A 19182-nucleotide genomic window follows, 5' to 3' on the forward strand; every position below is an offset into this window, starting at 1 on the left:
ACATTGGACACAGGGCCCTTCTTTTTGTTGCCATGATGCAGTACTGGGAAAGGAAATGAACTAAGAGACAAAAGGTCGGCCTCAGGCTGGGAGTAGTGGGGACAGCCTGGACCTCGATGAATTCAGACCAGGGATCCAGTCCCAGCTCTGTCACTTACTGGACATGTGATACTGGGTCCATGGCCAAGTGGCCAATATGAGCCTTAGTTTCTTCATTTGTGAAGTGGGTCTAATAAGCTCTGACTTGTGGGACTGCTGGAATGTACAGTATATAATGTAAGTCAAGCACATGGCCTGGCATTTAATGGATCTTTAATAATAGCAGTAATTCTAATATGATTTTGACCCCAGACTCTATCAGTCTCTCCTGGGATTGTGTGTGTGTGTGTGTGTGCACGCTCCATGGCATCTCAGAGAACGCATAGCACTCTAGGACATAAAACAAGTGAGCCCCAAATGCTGCTTTGTAAATAAAACTCAGTAATTTTCCCATTAGTGGATATAATCTTTAATTTGGATATTGGGAGGTCTTCCCCAGTTGAATGAAACTCAAAGCTTCTGGAATTTGAGTCAAGGACTAACTCCTTTCCCCCCTCTCAGCTGCTTTTCCATCCAAACAACTATTTTCATTCACTTCACCCCCACCAAAAATCTAGCCCTTGCTTAGAGCTGGCCAAATTGCACTCAAGATAACTCAATTAAAATGTCCTCTCAGTGGCATGGGCTCTGGCTCTCCCAGGCCAGGGAAAAAGTGCCAGCCTCTGGGCACCACTTCAAAGAAATATCAGCCTTTTCTCAGGAAATCCTTGCAGATGATGTGTATAGAACAGCAAGTCTGTGCACTGTGTTCAGTGGCGTGGGGACAGAAGGGCAGGACACCTGCTCCAGGTGGAGACAGGGCTATGCTTCTCCACGATCCCAGAGAAACTGCCAGGACCAGTTTTCCATTCTAGGCTTTTCTCTCACCTCTAAGACCCACCTATAAGCATAAATGAGCCAGTGAGCCAGGACTCTCATTTGTTAAGATTTAATTTCTCACACCTTGTTTAATTAGCCAAGCAAATCGAGGTGTATAACTTTAATCTTACAAAACAACAGACTAAATGGGATACAGGATTCTTAGGATAACCATCTTTTACATTGTTTTCTTCTATTTCTCGATCCCATCTATTTTATTCCTGGGCCCTTGCATGTTTCTAAGGAAATTCCTATTCCAGTGCCATGTTATCCTGTTCCAGATCACAAAATATGACAAAAGATTTCCCAATTTGTGTTACAGACTAGCAAAATTCTTATTCTAAAGCCTGACAAACAGCAATAAATATGTGACCAATGTTATTCACGAACCTAGACTCTGAAGCTAAAAACCTTCAGGAAAAAAAAAGATAAAATCTGCAATTCAGCCCTCCACTATTTAGAACCTTGACCTCAAACACAGAGTGGAGAATCTTCCTCTGACTTCACTCAGGGCAGGAGAGGCCGCTGGCCATGACACTGGAGCTGCCACTGGCTGTGGCAGAAGTATTAGCCCCCGCGGCAGCTCTGGCCTGGACTCTCTCTTTCTCATCTCTCAAAGCTTCCTCATACCAGCGTGAGAATGCAGTGGGGTCAGTCTCACTGATCTCGGCAAAAAACTCCAGGACTTTCATCTTGCTGGTTTCAGTGTGGGCCCTTGGACCCCACAGGAATTCACGGTGTGGGGTTTAACTGCCGGACACCTGGCGGTACTCCAGGTACTCCTCCTCCACCAACTCTTTGGTGATGAGCTTCTTGGTCTCCCTGTAGATGAAATCCTCCTGCCCAGCACACATCCCAATAACACTCAGCACTTCCCAGATTTTCTCCTCAGGGGCACGGTTGCCCTGCATGAAGATCACACCCAGGATAAATACCAGGAGGCCGGCCTTGGGCACGCGCTGGTCATCACTCAGCATCCCGTCGTAGGTGAAGTCTAGTGTCTTCACGAGCACATAGGAGTGGCTGGTGGGGTCCACTTCCTTCACTTCAATGCCGAAGACAACCTCCATGCACTCACACACTTTGCTGAAGATCACAGGGAAGTGGTCCTTGTGCTCTTTGATGACATTCCTCAGCATTTCTGCCTTTGTGATGGGCTCCTGTTTTACATACTTGACACTTAAGAACTGCACCAGTTCGACCACCTTCTTGTTTAGCACGTCACAGAGCAAGGACCCGGGGGCCTGGGAGGTGCTCACACCCTCTGCTTGCCTGCTGCAGCCCTCATTTGACTTACTCAGTGGAATGGCTGCGATGGCCATGGAGGAGCGGGCTCTCTGCGACCTCTGGGGACACACTCTGCGTCCCAGCAGCAGGCACAGCCTCTGCAGTGCCCTGGGTCAAAGGACAGAGCGAGGAGGCACTGGCCCCTCCTCCTCGGCTACAGGGACCTGTGCGCCCACCAGGCCCTGAGCCTCTTTTCCTGCCTGAAGTCCTACTTCAAGCATGTCGCACTGACTCTTCCGACTGTGAAGCATGATGACGCGTGCTGGGGGCAGCAGGCAGGGGTGTGGGCAGGGTGTGGTGATGGCGGCCAGTTGGTCTGAGGGAGAGAGGAAGAGTGTGAGAAACTCGACCCTGTCAGCTCTGACCAAGGCCATCTTAACAGGTCTTCCCGTAGACAGTGCCCTGGGGGGTCCCCTGTCTTCCTGACTGGTCTGTGCCCTAAGGACCAGTGGGGGGACTGTGAAACTCCTCAGGGTGACACCACCCCTCTCAGCCTGCAGATTCCAGGTAAGACAGTAGGCTGTGCGAGCTCAGGCACTGTGGTGTCCCCTCTGCTCTGGTGTGGGGGGGCCCACTGGTCAACATTCAGGGTCCTCACCTTGACTGACTCATGGCCCTTCCTGGGCTTCCTCTGCTCTGCTCACCCGAGGACACATGCCTCAGACCAAGATCCTCGCTCCCGGGGTTACTTGAGTCCCTATAAGAGGAACTGAGGGGCACCTCAGGCCGCAGACTGCAATCACAATCCTGCCCCCAGCCCCCAGCGCTGACGGGAGGGGGTAGGCCGGCCTTTGGGATGCTCGCACCATCCTGGGGTGGATGGTCCCATCAGTGCCCACTCGGAGTCCTCGGCTTTCTCCTTGCCAGGCAGGCCTGCACCCCACCCCTCTGCTGCTCTGAGGAAGAACTCTCAGAACAAGAGCTCACTCGCCCGAGACCAAGAGGAGGGCACCGCATCTGGCCACACCTGCCCAGGGCCTCCCTGGGGTGACAGTAAGGGCTGGATGAACTCTGCGGACCCTGCTCTCCTGGAATACACGGATCATCACGGTCCCTATCTTAAGGCCTGGGACACCCCCTCTGTTGACCCGAGGTCACCCTCCTTAAACCAAGGCCTCACTTCCCTGAGATAGCAGAGGAGGAAGCGAAGGGGCGCCACACTCAACCACCACTCCCTGTGTCCTCTCACGGCTGACAGCAGGGGCAGAGAGGCGCCGGGCCCCATCTGTGCTTCAGCAGGGGGTCCGCCCCACCCTCCACCTTCCACTTCACTCCTGGCACAGCCTGAGACTCATCCCTCTGGCGCACTGAAGCTCCGCGAGACCAGCAGGTGGGAGTGGGTCCTTCCCCTTCAGCTGACCCAATATTTGTAATATTGGATATTTCTGATATTCGTAATTCTGTCTTCTTTTCTCTTGCTTAGCCTAACTAGAAGCTTATTCATTTTATTGATCTTTCCAAAGAACCAAATTTGGGTTTCCTTGATTTTCTCTATTGTTTTCCTGTTTTCAATTTCACTGATTTTTTACTCTATTTTTCTCTCTGCTTTCTTTACAATTTTGTTAAACACATTTTCCTTTAGATTAAAAAATATATTTTCAATCTCTCTTTGGGCTTTTTCATTAACCTACAAATTATACAGAAGTATGTTATTTAATTTCCAAATATCTCAGGGATACTCTACCTTCTTGCTACTGATTTTCAGTTTAATTCCATTGTGGTTTGTGAACAAACTTTGTATAATTTCTATTCTTTTAGGTATGTTTAATGGTTTTGAATTTGTCCTATCTTGATAAATGCTTTATGTCACTTGATAGTAATATGTATTCTATTGTTGGATGGAGTATTTTATAAATGTCAGGTAGATCAAGTTGATTGATAGTGCTGTTCAGGTCACCTACTGATTTTCTGCGTGTTTGATCTTTCAATTACCAACAGAGTAGTATTGAAGTCTCCAAATGTAATAGTGGATTTGTCTATTGCTCCTTTCATCTCTAAGAGATTTTGCTTCACATATTCTGACACTTTGTTTTTAGCTGCATATGCATTTAACATTTCTATATCTTCTTGGAGAATTGACTTCTTTTTCATTATGTTGTGCCCCTCTGAATCCCTGATGATTTCCCTTGTCCTAAAGTCTGCTTCTGTGAAATTAATATAGCTACAACAGCTTTCTTTTGATTATTGTTAATGTAGTATATTTTTTCCATACCTTTACGTTTAGCTTATCTGAATCTTTATATTTAAAATGAATTTCTTCATCCATTAGACAAAATGTGATTAGATAGTGCATTCTATCACCTTGACTACCTGTGTCTTTTTTTTTTTAACATCTTTATTGGAGTATAATTGCTTTATTTTATTATTTTTTTTTTTATCAACTAAATTAAAAGTATTTTATTTTTTTTATTTTTTTAACATCTTTATTGGGGTATAATTGCTTTACAATGGTGTGTTAGTTTCTGCTTTATAACAGAGTGAGTCAGTTATACATATATATATGTTCCCATATCTCTTCCCTCTTTGTCTCCCTCCCTCCCACCCTCCCTATCCCACCCCTCCAGACAGCCACAAAGAACCGAGCCGGTTTCCCTGTGCCATGCGGCTGCTTCCCACTGGCTATCTACCTTACGTTTGTTAGTATATATATGTCCATGTCTCTCTCTCGCCCTAACACACCTCACCCTTCCCCCTCCCCATATCCTCAAGTCTGTTCTCCAGTAGGTCTCTGTCTTTATTCCTGTTTTACCCCTAGGTTCTTCATAACATTTTTTTTTCTTAAATTCCATATATATGTGTTAGCATACGGTATTTGTCCTTCTCTTTCTGACTTACTTCACTCTGTATGACAGACTCTAGATCTATCCACCTCATTACAAATAGCTCAATTTCGTTTCTTTTTATGGCTGAGTAATATTCCATTGTATATATGTGCCACATCTTCTTTATCCATTCATCCGACGACGGGCACTTAGGTTGTTTCCATCTCCGGGCTATTGTAAATAGAGCTGCAATGAACATTTTGGTACATGACTCTTTCTGAATTCTGGTTTCCTCAGGGTATATACCTAGTAGTGGGATTGCTGGGTCATATGGTAGTTCTATTTGTAGTTTTTTAAGGAACCTCCATACTGTTCTCCATAGTGGCTGAACCAATTCACATTCCCACCAGCAGTGCAAGAGTGTTCCCTTTTCTCCACACCCTCTCCAGCATTTATTGTTTCTAGATTTTTTGATGATGGCCATTCTGACTGGTGTGAGATGATATCTCATTGTAGTTTTGATTTGCATTTCTCTAATGATTAATGATGTTGAGCATTCTTTCATGTGTTTGTTGGCAGTCTGTATATCTTCTTTGGAGAAATGTCTATTTAGGTCTTCTGCCCATTTTTGGATTGGGTTGTTTATTTTTTTGTTATTGAGCTGCATGAGCTGCCTGTAAATTTTAGAGATTAATCCTTTGTCAGTTGATTCATTTGCAAATATTTTCTCCCATTCTGAGGGCTGTCTTTTGGTCTTGTTTATGGTTTCCTTTGCTGTGCAAAAGCTTTGAAGTTTCATTAGGTCCCATTTGTTTATTTTTGTTTTTATCTCCATTACTCTAGGAGATGGGTCAAGAAGGATCTTGCTGTGATTTATGTCATAGAGTGTTCTGCCTATGTTTTCCTCTAAGAGTTTGATAGTTTCTGGCCTTACATTTAGGTCTTTAATCCATTTTGAGCTTATTTTTGTGTATGGTGTTAGGGAGTGATCTAATCTCATACTTTTACATGTACCTATCCAATTTTCCCAGCACCACTTATTGAAGAGGCTGTCCTTTCTCCACTGTATATTCCTGCCACCTTTATCAAAGATAAGGTGACCATATGTGCATGGGTTTATCTCTGGGCTTTCTATCCTATTCCATTGATCTATCTTTCTGTTTTTGTGCCAGTACCATACTGTCTTGATTACTGTAGCTTTGTAGTATAGTCTGAAGTCAGGCAGCCTGATTCCTCCAGCTCCATTTTTTGTTCTCAAGATTGCTTTGGCTATTCGGGGTCTTTTGTGTTTCCATACAAATTGTGAAATTTTTTGTTCTAGTTCTGTGAAAAATGCCAGTGGTAGTTTGATAGGGATTGCATTGAATCTATAGATTGCTTTGGGGAGTAGAGTCATTTTCACAATGTTGATTCTTCCAATCCAAGAACATGGTATATCTCTCCATCTCTTTGTATCATCTTTAATTTCTTTCATCAGTGTCTTATAATTTTCTGCATACAGGTCTTTTGTCTCCTTAGGTAGGTTTTGCTTTATAATGCTTTATAATGCTTTATAATGCAAATTGCTTACAATGCAATTGCTTTATAATGGTGTGTTACTTCATGCTTTATAACAAAGTGAATTAGTTATACATATACATATGTTCCCATATCTCTTCCCTTCTTGCGTCTCCCTCCCTCCCACCCTCCCTATCCCACCCCTCTAGGTGGTCAAGAAGCACCGAGCTGATCGCCGTGTGCTGTGCAGCTGCTTCCCACTAGCTATCTGTTTTACGTTTGGTAGTGTATATATGTCCATGCCACTCTCTCACTTTGTCACAGCTTACCTTTCCCCCTCCCCATATCCTCAGGTCCATTCTCTACTAGGTCTGTGTCTTTGTTCCCTTGTTCCCCCTAGATTCTTCATGGCTTTTTTTCTTAGATTCCATATATATGTGTTAGCATACGGTATTTGTTTTTCTCTTTCTGACTTCTTTCACTCTGTATGACAGACTCTAGGTCCATCCACCTAATTACAAATAACTCAACTTCATTTCTTTTTATGGTTGAGTAATATTCCATTGTATATATGTGCCACATCTTCTTTATCCATTCATCTGTTGATGGACACTTAGGTTGCTTCCATGGCCTGGGTATGGTAAATAGAGCTGCAATGAACATTTTGGTACATGACTCTTTTTGAATTATGGTATTCTCAGGGTATATGCCCAGTAGTGGGATTGCTGGGTCGTATGGTAGTTCTATTTGTAGTTTTTTAAGGAAACTCCATACTGTTCTCCATAGTGGCTGTATCAATTTACATTCCCACCAACTGTGCAAGAGGGTTCCCTTTTCTCCACACCCTCTCCAGCATTTATTGTTTCTAGATTTTTTAATGATGGCCATTCTGACTGGTGTGAGATGATATCTCATTGTAGTTTTGATTTGCATTTCTCTAATGATTAATGATGTTGAGCATTCTTTCATGTGTTTGTATGCAGTCTGTGTATCTTATTTGGAGAAATGTCGATTTAGATCTTCTGCCCATTTTTGGATTGGGTTGTTTGTTTTTTTGATATTGAGCGGCATGAGCTGCTTATAAATTTTGGAGATTAATCCTTTGTCAGTTACTTCATTTGCAAATATTTTCTCCCATTCTGAGGGCTGTCTTTTGGTCTGGTTTATGGTTTCCTTTGCTGTGCAAAAGCTTTTAAGTTTCATTAGGCCCCATTTGTTTATTTTTGTTTTTATTTCCATTTCTCTAGGAGGTGGGTCAAAAAGGATCTTGCTGTGATTTATATCATGGAGTGTTCTGCCTATGTTTTCCTCTAAGAGTTGTATAGTGTCGGCCTTACATTTAGGTCTTTAATCCATTTTGAGCTTATTTTTGTGTATGGTGTTAGGGAGTGTTCTACTTTCATACTTTTACATGTACCTGTCCAGTTATCCCAGCACCACTTACTGAAGAGGCTGTCTTTTTTCCACTGTATATTCTTGCCTCCTTTATCAAAGATAGGGTGACGATATGTGCGTGGGTTTATCTCTGGGCTTTCTATCCTGTTCCATTGCTCTATATTTCTGTTTTTGTGCCAGTACCATACTGTCTTGATTACTGTAGCTTTGTAGTATAGTCTGAAGTCAGGGAGCCTGATTCCTCCAGCTCTGTTTTTCGTTCTCAAGATTGTTTTGGCTATTTGGGGTCTTTTGTGTTTCCATACAAATTGTGAAATTTTTTGTTGTAGTTCTGTGAAAAATGCCAGTGGTAGTTTGATAGGGATTGCACTGAATCTGTAGATTGCTTTGGGTAGTACAGTCGTCTTCATGATATTGATTCTTCCAATCCAAGAACATGGTATATCTCTCCATCTGTTTGTGTCATCTTTAATTTCCTTCCTCAGTGTCTTATAGTTTTCTGCATACAGGTCTTTTGTCTCCTTAGGTAGGTTTATTCCTGGATATTTTATTCTTTTTGTTGCAGTGGTAAATGGGAGTGTTTTCTTAATTTCACTTTCAGATTTTTCATCATTAGTGTATAGTAATGCCAGAGATTTCTGTGCATTAATTTTGTATCCTGCTACTTTACCCAATTCATTGAGTAGCTCTAGTAGTTTTCTGGTGGCATCTTTAGGATTCTCTATGTATAGTGTCATGTCATCTGCAAACAGTGACAGCTTTACTTCTTCTTTTTGGATTTGGATTCCTTTTATTTCCTTTTCTTCTCTGGTTGCTGTGGCTAAAACTTCCAAAACTATGTTGAGTAATAGTGGTGAGAGTGGGAAACCTTGTCTTGTTCCTGATCTTAGTGGAAATGCTTTCAGTTTTTCACCACTGAGGACGATGTTGGCTGTGGGTTTGTCATATATGGCCTTTATTATGTTGAGGAAAGTTCCCTCTATGCCTACTTTCTGCAGGGTTTTTATCATAAATGGGTGTTGAATTTTGTCGAAAGCTTTCTCTGCATTGACTGAGATGATCGTTTGGTTTTTCTCCTTCAATTTGTTAATATGGTGTATCACATTGATTGATTTGCATATATTGAAGAATCCTTGCATTCCTGGAATAAACCCCACTTGATCATGGTGTATGATCCTTTTAATGTGCTGTTGGATTCTGTTTGCTAGTATTTTGTTGAGGATTTTTGCATCTATGTTCAGCAGTGATATTGGCCTGTCGTTTTCTTTGTGACATCTTTGTCTGGTTTTGGTATCAGAGAGATGGTGGCCTCGTAGAATGAGTTTGGGAGTGTTCCTCCCTCTGCTATATTTTGGAAGAGTTTGAGAAGGATGGGTGTTAGCTCTTCTCTAAATGTTTCATAGAATTCGCCTGTGAAGCCATCTGCTTTTGTTTGGTGGAAGATTTTTAGTTACAGTTTCAATTTCAGTGCTTGTGATTGGTCTGCTCATATTTTCTACTTCTTCCTGCTTCAGCCTCGGCAGGTTGTGCATTTCTCAGAATTTGTCCATTTCTTCCAGATTGTCCATTTTATTGGCACAAAGTTGCTTGTAGTAATCTCTCATGATCCTTTGTATTTCTGCCGTGTCAGTTGTTACTTCTCCTTATTCATTTCTTATTCTATTGATTTGAGTCTTCTCCCTTTTTTTCTTCATGAGTCTGGCTAATGGTTTATCAATTTTGTTTACCTTCTCAAAGAACCAGCTTTTAGTTTTCTTGATCTTTGCTATCGTTTCCTTCATTTCTTTTTCATTTATTTCTGCTCTGATCTTTATGATTTCTTTCCTTCTGCTAACTTTGGGGTTTTTTTTGTTCTTCTTTATCTAATTGCTTTAGGTGTAAGGTTAGGTTGCTAATTTGAGATGTCTCTTGTTTCTTAAGGTAGGATTGTATTGCTATAAACTTACCTCTTAGGACTGCTTTTGCTGCATCGCATAGGTTTTGGGTCGTCCTGTTTTCATTGTCTCTTGTTTCTAGATATTTTTTGATTTTCTCTTTGATTTATTGAGTGATCTCTTGGTTATTAAGTAGTGTACTGTTTAGCCTCCATGTGTTTGTATTTTTCCAGATTTTTTTCCTGTAATTGATATCTAGTCTCATAGCATTGCTGTCGGAAAGGATACTTGATACAATTTCAATTTTCTTAAATTTACCAAGGCTTGATTTGTGACCCAAGCTATGGTCTATCCGGGAGAATGTTCCTTGAGCACTTGAGAAAAATGTGTATTCTGTTGTTTTTGGATGGAATGTCCTATAAATATCAGTTAAGTCCATCTTGTTTAATGTATCATTTAAAGCTTGTGTTTCCTTACTTATTTTCATTTTGGATGATCTGTCCATTGGTGAAAGTGGGGTGTTCAAGTCCTCTACTATGAATGTGTTACTGTCGATTTCCCCTTTTATGGCTGTTAGTATTTGCCTTATGTATTGAGGTGCTCCTATGTTGGGTGCATAAATATTTACAATTGTTATACCTTCTTCTTGGGTCAATCCCTTGATCATTATGTAGTGTCCTTCTTTGTCTCTTCTAATAGTCTTTATTTTAAAGTCTATTTTGTCTGATAGGAGAATTGGCACTCCAGCTTTCTTTTGGTTTCCATTTGCATGGAATATCTTTTTCCATCCCCTCACTTTCAGTCTGTATGTGTCTCTAGGTCTGAAGTGGGTCTCCTGTAGACAGCATATATATGGGTCTTGTTTTTGTATCCATTCAGCCAATCTGTGTCTTTTGGTGGGAGCATTTAGTCCATTTACATTTAAGGTAATTATCGATATGTATGTTCCTATTCCCATTTTCTAAATTGTTTTGGGTTCGTTATTATAGGACTTTTCCTTCTCTTGTGTTTTTGTCTAGAGCAGTTCCTTTAGCATTTGTTGTAAAGCTGGTTTGGTGGTGCTGAACTCTCTCAGCTTTTGCTTGTCTGTAAAGGTTTTAATTTCTCCATCAAATCTGAATGAGATCCTTGCTGGGTAGAGTAATCTTGGTTGCAGGTTTTTCTCCTTCATCACTTTCAGTATGTCCTGCCACTCCCTTCTGGTTTGTAGAGTTTCTGCTGAAAGATCAGCTGTTAACCTTATGGGGATTCCCTTGTGTGTTATTTGTTGTTTTTCCCTTGCTGCTTTTAATATGTTTTCTTTGTATTTAATTTTTGACAGTTTGATTAATATGTGTCTTGGCATATTTCTCCTTGGATTTATCCTGTATGGGACTCTCTGTGCTTCCTGGACTTGATTAACTATTTCCTTTCCCATATTAGGGAAGTTTTCAACTATAATCTCTTCAAATATTTTCTCAGTCCCTTTCTTTTTCTCTTCTTCTTCTGGAACCCCTATAATTCGAATGTTGGTGCATTTAATGTTGTCCCAGAGGTCTCTGAGACTGTCCTCAGTTCTTTTCATTCTTTTTTCTTTATTCTGCTCTGCAGTAGTTATTTCCACTATTTTATCTTCCAGGTCACTTATCCGTTCTTCTGCCTCAGTTATTCTGCTATTGATCCCTTCTAGAGTGTTTTTAATTTCATTTATTGTGTTGTTCATCCTTGCTTGTTTCCTCTTGAGTTCTTCTAGGTCCTTGTTAAATGTTTCTTGCATTTTCTCTATTCTATTTCCAAGATTTTGGATCATCTTTACTATCATTACTCTGAATTCTTTTTTCAGGTAGACTGCCTGTTTCCTGTTCATTTGTTAGGTCTGGTGGGCTTTTTCTCTTGCTCCTTCATCTGCTGTGTGTTCCTCTGTCTTCTCATTTTGCTTATCTTACTGTGTTTGGGGTCTCCTTTTTGCAGGCTGCAGGTTCGTAATTCCCGTTGTTTTTGGTGTCTGTCCCCAGTGGCTAAAGTTGGTTCAGTGGATTGTGTAGGCTTCCTGGTGGAGGGGACTAGTGCCTGTGTTATGGTGGATGAGGCTGTATCTTGCCTTTCTGGTGGGCAGGTCCACGTCTAGTGTTGTGTTCTGGGGTGTCTGTGGACTTATTATGATTTTAGGCAGCCTCTCTGCTAATGGGTGGGGTTGTGTTCCTGTCTTGCTAGTTGTTTGGCATAGGATGTCCAGCACTGTAGCTTGCTGGTCGTTGAGTGAAGCTGGTTGTTTGTGTTGCGAGGGAGATCTCTGGGAGATTTTCGCTGTTTGATATTACGTGGAGCTGGGAGGTCTCTTGTGGACCAGTGTCCTGAAGTTGGCTCTCCCACCTCAGAGGCACAGCACTGAATTCTGGCTGCAGCACCAAGAGCCTTTCATCCACATGGCTTCTCTCTGTTCAGTGGCCACCAACTGGATCCTTAGTTTCACTTAACTTCTTGGAAAACACATGTTGTTCACAAAGAGAACAGGATGGCCGTGAGGAAATGTATCATTTCTTCTAACTGGGCTCCTGGCACCAGAATCCCCGCCTCACCCAGCAACTTGTCTTCACTTTTGAAGAACAATTTTGCTGGATACAGATTTCTATGTTGGTGGGGTTTTTTTCTTTCAATACTGTAAATATTTCACTTCTCCCTCTTTTCTCCATAGTTTCTGATGAGATGTCCACTATAATTCTTGCATCTGTATATTAGTTTCCTAGAGTTGCCAAATTACCACAAACTGGGTGCCTTAAAACAAATTTATTCTTTCACAATTCTGGAGGCCTGAAGTCTGAAATCGAGGTGTTGGCAGGACTGCTCTCTTTCCCAAGGCTCTAGTGCAGAATGCTTCCTTGTTTATTCCATCTTCTGGTGGTTCCAGTCCTTGTTTTGGAGGACAGACATTATTACCATAACACAGTGCCCAGTAATCACTCAGTAAATGTTAGCTTTTTCATTAGTATTTCTCTAAGGGTCTCTCTCCCTTTTTGGACTTGAGTCTTCCAAAGCCATGTCTGGAGGATGCACACAACATCTATCATGGGCGTTGCATCTAATAAGGACCCAATAAGCAGTTGTTAAAATGAATTATTCAAAAGGAGCTATGGCCAGTTCCCTAGTGGATCAACAGATTTGTGAATAGATGAGAATATGTGCTAAGCCAATTGTTTGTTCTTATCCAAACATATATCTGACTATAACTAAACTTATTATTCTCTTAGGTTTCACAGCATTCTGTAGACATGGTATTATCTGAGGTATTCTGTATCTCATCTTTTTCTTACAAAAACATTTGTCACTAGATTTAGGGCCCATCCAGATAACCCAGGATGATCTCATCTTCAGATTCTTCACTTAATTACATTTGCAAAGAACATTTTTTCAAAAAAAGTCACATTCACAGCTACTGGGGTTTAGGACTTATACATATCTTTTTGGGGACCACAATTCAACGTACTAAAACCTCTTTCTCTATAGATAAGATGTTTTACGCCTCATATTATCATTTACTTAGGTCTTCTTTAGTTTATATCTGCAGTGACTTTTAGTTTTTTGTGTATGGTTTTTCTACAACTTTGGTCAGATTTATCCCTATGTATTTCATATTTTCTGATGCTATTTTAAAATGCACTGTTTTTCATTTCAGTTTGCAGTTGTTCATTGCTAATACGTAAAAATAAAAGTTTTTGTGTGTATATAGACTTTGTATACTGCAACCTTGCTAAATCCAAATATTAGTTTTTGAACTTTTTTTTTTAAGATTGATAGAGTATTCTACATACACTACTTTAGAGTCTGAATAAAGACATTTTTACATCTCCCTTTGTGATCTGGAGGCCTTTTTTCCCCTCATGTTGCACTTGACAGAACCTTCAGTACGAAGTTGAACAACCTTCCCTGCTCTGGGAGTGCACATCAGTTTAGATGGTGGTTTCCTGAATGCAAACACCCAGAACAACTTTCAGCTTGTGAATATTTGTCTCCTCACCATCTACACTGAAAAAACCTAAGCCTGGGTAATACACTTTCTGAGTTGAACATAACCCCTGAGATTTAAAACAAGAGTAGGATACTCAGTAGGGCAAGTTTAATTCACTAAAGTCTTGACAGAATGAAGGCAGTGATTTCAGGCTAGAAACAGAGAACTGAGAAGAGCTACGTGGACATTGTGAAAATGAGGAAGAATGGAAAAGTTACCTGGTGGTAGCCAAGAAGTGAATGATCTTCAAGGCATACAAGGGAAATTTGTAGGAAGGAACTGAGACGATTCACATATCCACTGAGACTTACATATTAAATGTAGTCACATTATGTTGGAGGGATTTTAGGTAAGACATCCAAAATAATAGGTCATGCATGGTGAAGGGTGAGAGAAAAGGAACAGAATGAACCACCGAATGTACTGGCTGTGGTGAAAGTCTTGGAGGAAATACCCTCTCTGGCATGTCGGCTGTCAGAACTGATGGTGGGGAGATGAGGAAAAGTGGAAGGTCATTTTGGGGAGGCTCTTTAGAAGTGCTAAAAATAAACGCTCCCTTTCTATAATTAGAGCATGTTGTCTTCCAGGGTCTCCTTACACCCCCATCCCAAGGTATCAAGAGTGGTGCTTTTTAATGTCCAAGCCACTGCAGAGTTACTATCGCTGGAGAAATTCCTTGGTGACTAAAGAAAGCCCAAGGGCATGGTTCTTCATTGTCTTGGGGAGGGATATATAGGGAAATGACAAAAAGTGTTCAAACATTCAGAGAACTAAAACATTTGCCATTTGGCGATGGTGAAATATACAATCAGTTTTAGCATGCACCTGAATAGGTAGAACTAAAACATTCATGAATCATCATTCCAAAGTTGAGGATATGGGGAGGGGGAAGGGTAAGCTGTGACAAAGCGAGAGAGAGGCATGGACATATATACACTACCAAACGTAAGGTAGATAGCTAGTGGGAAGCAGCCGCATAGCACAGGGAGATCAGCTCGGTGCTTTGTGACCACCTAGACGGGTGGGATAGGGAGGGTGGGAGGGAGGGAGACAAAGAGGGAAGAGATATGGGAACATATGTATATGTATAACTGATTCACTTTGTTATAAAGCAGAAACGAACACACCATTGTAAAGCAATTATACTCCAATAAAGATGTAAAAAAAACAAAACAAAACAAAAAAAACAAAGTTTTCATAAGTTTAAAAACTAAACACTCTATCCTACTGAATTGGGGAAGTCTTTAGTACTTCTTCAAATAATTTAAGATAAATAGTTTAACATAGTTATATCAAGCTAAGAAACATGCTTAACAGTGGGAACCATGTTAATTAAATAAAGCTTAGAAGAATTAAATCTATTTACTATAAAAATGATGCTCTCACCTTGTAATATTTTTAGACAATTGAGACATGCTTCAAATAGAAAATAAAAGTCACATACATTCCCTTTCCACTCACACCCTCAAAGTTTACCACCGTGAACAATTTCTGTACATCCTTCCAGAGGATTTTTATGTGCATACTAACATTTATGTGAAAAATCTTAAATTATGTTACCTTGTTGGACTCACTTTTCTGCATTTAACATTAGATCTTGGACATCTTTCCATGTTAATGTATACTTTCTATCACTTTATTTTCATTGACTGAATAATATGGATCCTTAGGATTTTTTCCAGGTTCTTGTATTACAAACAATATGACAATAAACATCCTTCCATCTTAGTGTACTTACATGACAGTTTTTGTAGGATAAGTCTCATAAATGGAATTGCTCAATCAAAAATGTATGTACATAAATTTTTAAAAATGTATGTACACTTTATAATTTGTTAGTTACTGTTATATTTTCCTATAAAATGGTGCCAATTTATATTCTCACAGTGTTCAAAAACACTTGTTTCTCTTACATTCTTGCCAACACATTTTAATCTTTGCCAATATGACTGAAGAAGTATTTAGAGTTTTAATTTGCCTTTTACAATTATTAGTAAAGATTGTTTTAAATGCATTTTGGACAGTTTTCTTTCTTATTCTGTATTTTTCATTTGCTTGCCTATTTTCTATTAGGTTGTTTGTTTATTTTCTTTATGGACCTGCAGTTCTTAATATAACATCAACGATATGTAACATTTTTAGAGGACCTGACTATGTGCCAGGAATATTTTAAGCACTTTATATTTATTTTATTTATTCTTCACAAAAACCCAGAAGGGAAACAGTACATTATCTGTGTTCATCTGACAACATAACTGAAGTACAGAATGGTGAAGTAACCTGCCCAAGGTCATACAGTAAGCCAGCAGTCCCCAACTTTTTGGCACCAGGGACCGGTTTCGTGGAAGACAATTTTTCCATGGATGGGCAGGGTTGTGGGGGGATGGTTTAGGTGGTAATGCAAGAGATGGTTCAGGCAGTAATGCGAGTGATGGGGAGCGGCAGGGGACGCTTTGCCCGCCACTCACCTCCTGCTGTGAGGCCTGGCTCCTAACAGGCTTCGGACCGATAGTGGTCCACGGGCCCGGGGGTTGGGGACCCCTGTAGTAAGTGGCTGCATTGGAATTTGAGCCCTGGGAGTCTAACCCACAACTTACTCTCCTAATTGGAATTACATTGAACTTATAATTTGGCAAGAATTGATATCATTACTCTTTTGAGTCTTCCCCTGACCACTGTTCTCCATTTATTTAGATTTTTAAGATAACTTTCAATTAAAATTTTATGATTTTGTATATAATGGTCTTGCACAACTTTCACTGGATTATTTCTAGGTATCTAGTATTTTTGTTGCTAGTATAAATGACATTTAGACATTTTGATTGCATTTATAACTCTTCATTCCTAGTGTGTAGAAATAAAATGAATTTTTGTATACTGAAACCACTTTCAGCAGTGTAGCTGAATCCTTTCTTATTTACAGTGCTAGAAACTCTAGTGCAGTGTTGAATAAATAGGATGCTAGTCCATTTCTTAATAGCTAGACTTCCATGGATTCACAAGGAACATAAGCATATTAAAGGCATGGTGAGGGCTTGCCGTTAATACATCTGCTACAAGTTATATAGCATTACTAATGTTTCGGTTACTATTCTAAGTGCTTTATAAGTGTTAGTTCATTAAATCCACCTAAAATTCTGTGAGACAAGGACTAGTATTACCTTTATTCTGTTGTTGAGAAATCTAAGGCACAGGGAGAATATGTTACTTGTTCCATGTCACATGGCTAGTAAGGGATGGGGTTCACATGGTGTGGTTCTAGAGTCCATGCTCTTAACTACTATGCCAAATTGAAACTTTTATTCGAATACATTTACTTTAAATAGCAGATGGAACTGTAATGTCACTTGCCTATAATAAAATACAGTTAGTATGGGTTACATTTATTTTGAGGTTGCGAGAAAAATGCAACCATCTTAAATTATACCTATATGGAAATATAAAAAAGGTCCCCACTAGGTAGTTAATATCTCCAACTTCCTTTGCCTTTATAATCTTGCAGACAATGTGGGCTGGGTTCTCCAATAAGGTGAGCAATTAAATACCAAATGGTCATATAAAGTAGAACAATGATCGAGGAATTGTGAGTACACGGCTTAGCTGTGTGTAATAGTGAATAGTGTATTTTTTCCTAAAGAGTTTGTAATCAAGACTTTTACATACAAAGTCTGATTAGTGTAAGAAGACTCACACTGGTGTTTCTAAAATTGGTGTGAGATCACTGGCAGATTTTTTTGTTCATGTATAATTACACTTGGTTAGTATTTTTAAGGTAGAGAGGAACATTTTCCTATCCAGAGCCAGTCAGAAGCTAAATGTCAGTGCCCCTGGCATGGAATCATTCCATTTGATACCTCTGTAATGGAATGGTAAGTTAACAACAAACAATGTGAACTGGCTCGTAGGAGCTCTGAGCCACATGATCCATTTTTTTTTAAATAAAACTGATGAGTGACAATGAGTGGGTAAAAATAATGCAACAATAGTGCTACATTTCCTCTGTAAACACAGATAAGATTTTTACGTGGGTGACATTTGCTGTCATGGTGGAGTGTAGCACTTCCCAAACTAATCTGATGCTAGTGTCATGAGAGATGGCAGTGGGTGGTCTGTGAAAAAAGGAATTTGATAATCAAATTAATTTAGCCTGTCTAACCTACCCTACAACACGATCATACTTCAGCCCTGTGTGAGATTATTCAAGATGTGGATACTTACGATTGTCCTGTACCAGCCTAATTTCAGATATCCCTCTCTTTTTTCATCAAACTCACTTACAATAAATATACCTTAAGAAAAATGACTGTGTTCTTTGTATGTTTTTTTTTTAATAAATTTATTATTTATTTTTGGCTGCATTGGGTCTTTGTTTCTGTGCGCCGCTTTCTCTAGTTGCAGTGAGCCGGGGCTACTCTTCGTTGCGGTGCACGGGCTTCTCATTGCGGTGGCTTCTCTTGTTGCGGACCTCAGGCATATGGGCTTCAGTAGTTGTGGTTCACGGGCTCTAGAGCACAGGCTCAGTAGTTGTGGCGCATGGGCTTAGTAGCTCCGCGACATGTGGGATCTTCCCAGACCAGGGCTCGAACCCGTGTCCCCTGCATTGGCAGGCGGATTCTTAACCACTGTGCCACCAGGGAAACCCTGTTCTTTGTATTTTATTAAGATATTTTTTGCCCTAGCAGAAAAGACAAACATATAAACCAGCAGTAAAAATACTGTGTGATAAGTGGTCGACTAAAGTACATAACAATATAAATATATAACAGACAAGGGAAACTTAAGTTTTCTGGGGAATTTGGGAAGGTTTCATAGAGATGGCGGCCCTTAGGTTGAGAATAAAAAAGATGAATTGGAGTTTTCTAGGCAATCACGGGTCCTTGCAGATATATGGTTTGGTTAAGCAAGGTGGGTAGAGACAGAATCAGATTTAGGAGGAGGGCAGGCAGGCGGCTGCACAGGGTGTCAATCTATTCTGGGCGCTAAAAAATTAAAGTGTTAAATAGTAAATGAAACCAGTTAATTCATGCTTCTATCTACCAATCATTATATAACTGGCAAAACAGAAATCGGACGGCTTTTGACTGAAATATTCAGTACCTCAAGTAGAAATAAAAATACTCCTAGTGGTGCTGACTTCTCATGGTTGAACGGTTGTTGCAACACACACGTGCAAGTTGCAGGTTCCAACTACAGGCAGGTGGCACAACCAAACCCAAGACCAGTCAGAGGACAGTCACCTAAATTCAGCAGCAAAGTATAGGACTAGTTATTTGGAATAAGAAATGTCATCTAGTAGCTACATTTTAAATGGTTCACCATGCCTCCCAAGAGGGTGTCAGGATTTGGAAATTGTATGGAATAAATTAATGTCATAAATCCTTTACCTTAAACGTAAAGAAGCATAACATTTTATTATTAGAAAATT

At 40.3% G+C, this 19182-nt stretch overlaps 1 protein-coding gene across 1 annotated transcript; it reads right to left on the reverse strand.

Annotated features, from left to right (window-relative positions):
• Positions 1-1460: 1460 nt before the first annotated feature.
• On the reverse strand, positions 1461-2495 carry LOC103072013 (putative MAGE domain-containing protein MAGEA13P). Its single transcript, XM_082930934.1, is given in 3 exon segments — positions 1461-2309; positions 2311-2385; positions 2388-2495. Coding segments are annotated over 3 exon segments (1032 nt in total).
• Between the last annotated feature and the right edge of the window lie 16687 nt (positions 2496-19182).

Source organism: Lipotes vexillifer, unplaced genomic scaffold, assembly GCF_000442215.2.
Source record: "Lipotes vexillifer unplaced genomic scaffold, Lipotes_vexillifer_v1.1 scaffold1114, whole genome shotgun sequence".
In the NCBI taxonomy this organism is placed as follows: Eukaryota; Metazoa; Chordata; class Mammalia; order Artiodactyla; family Lipotidae; genus Lipotes; species Lipotes vexillifer.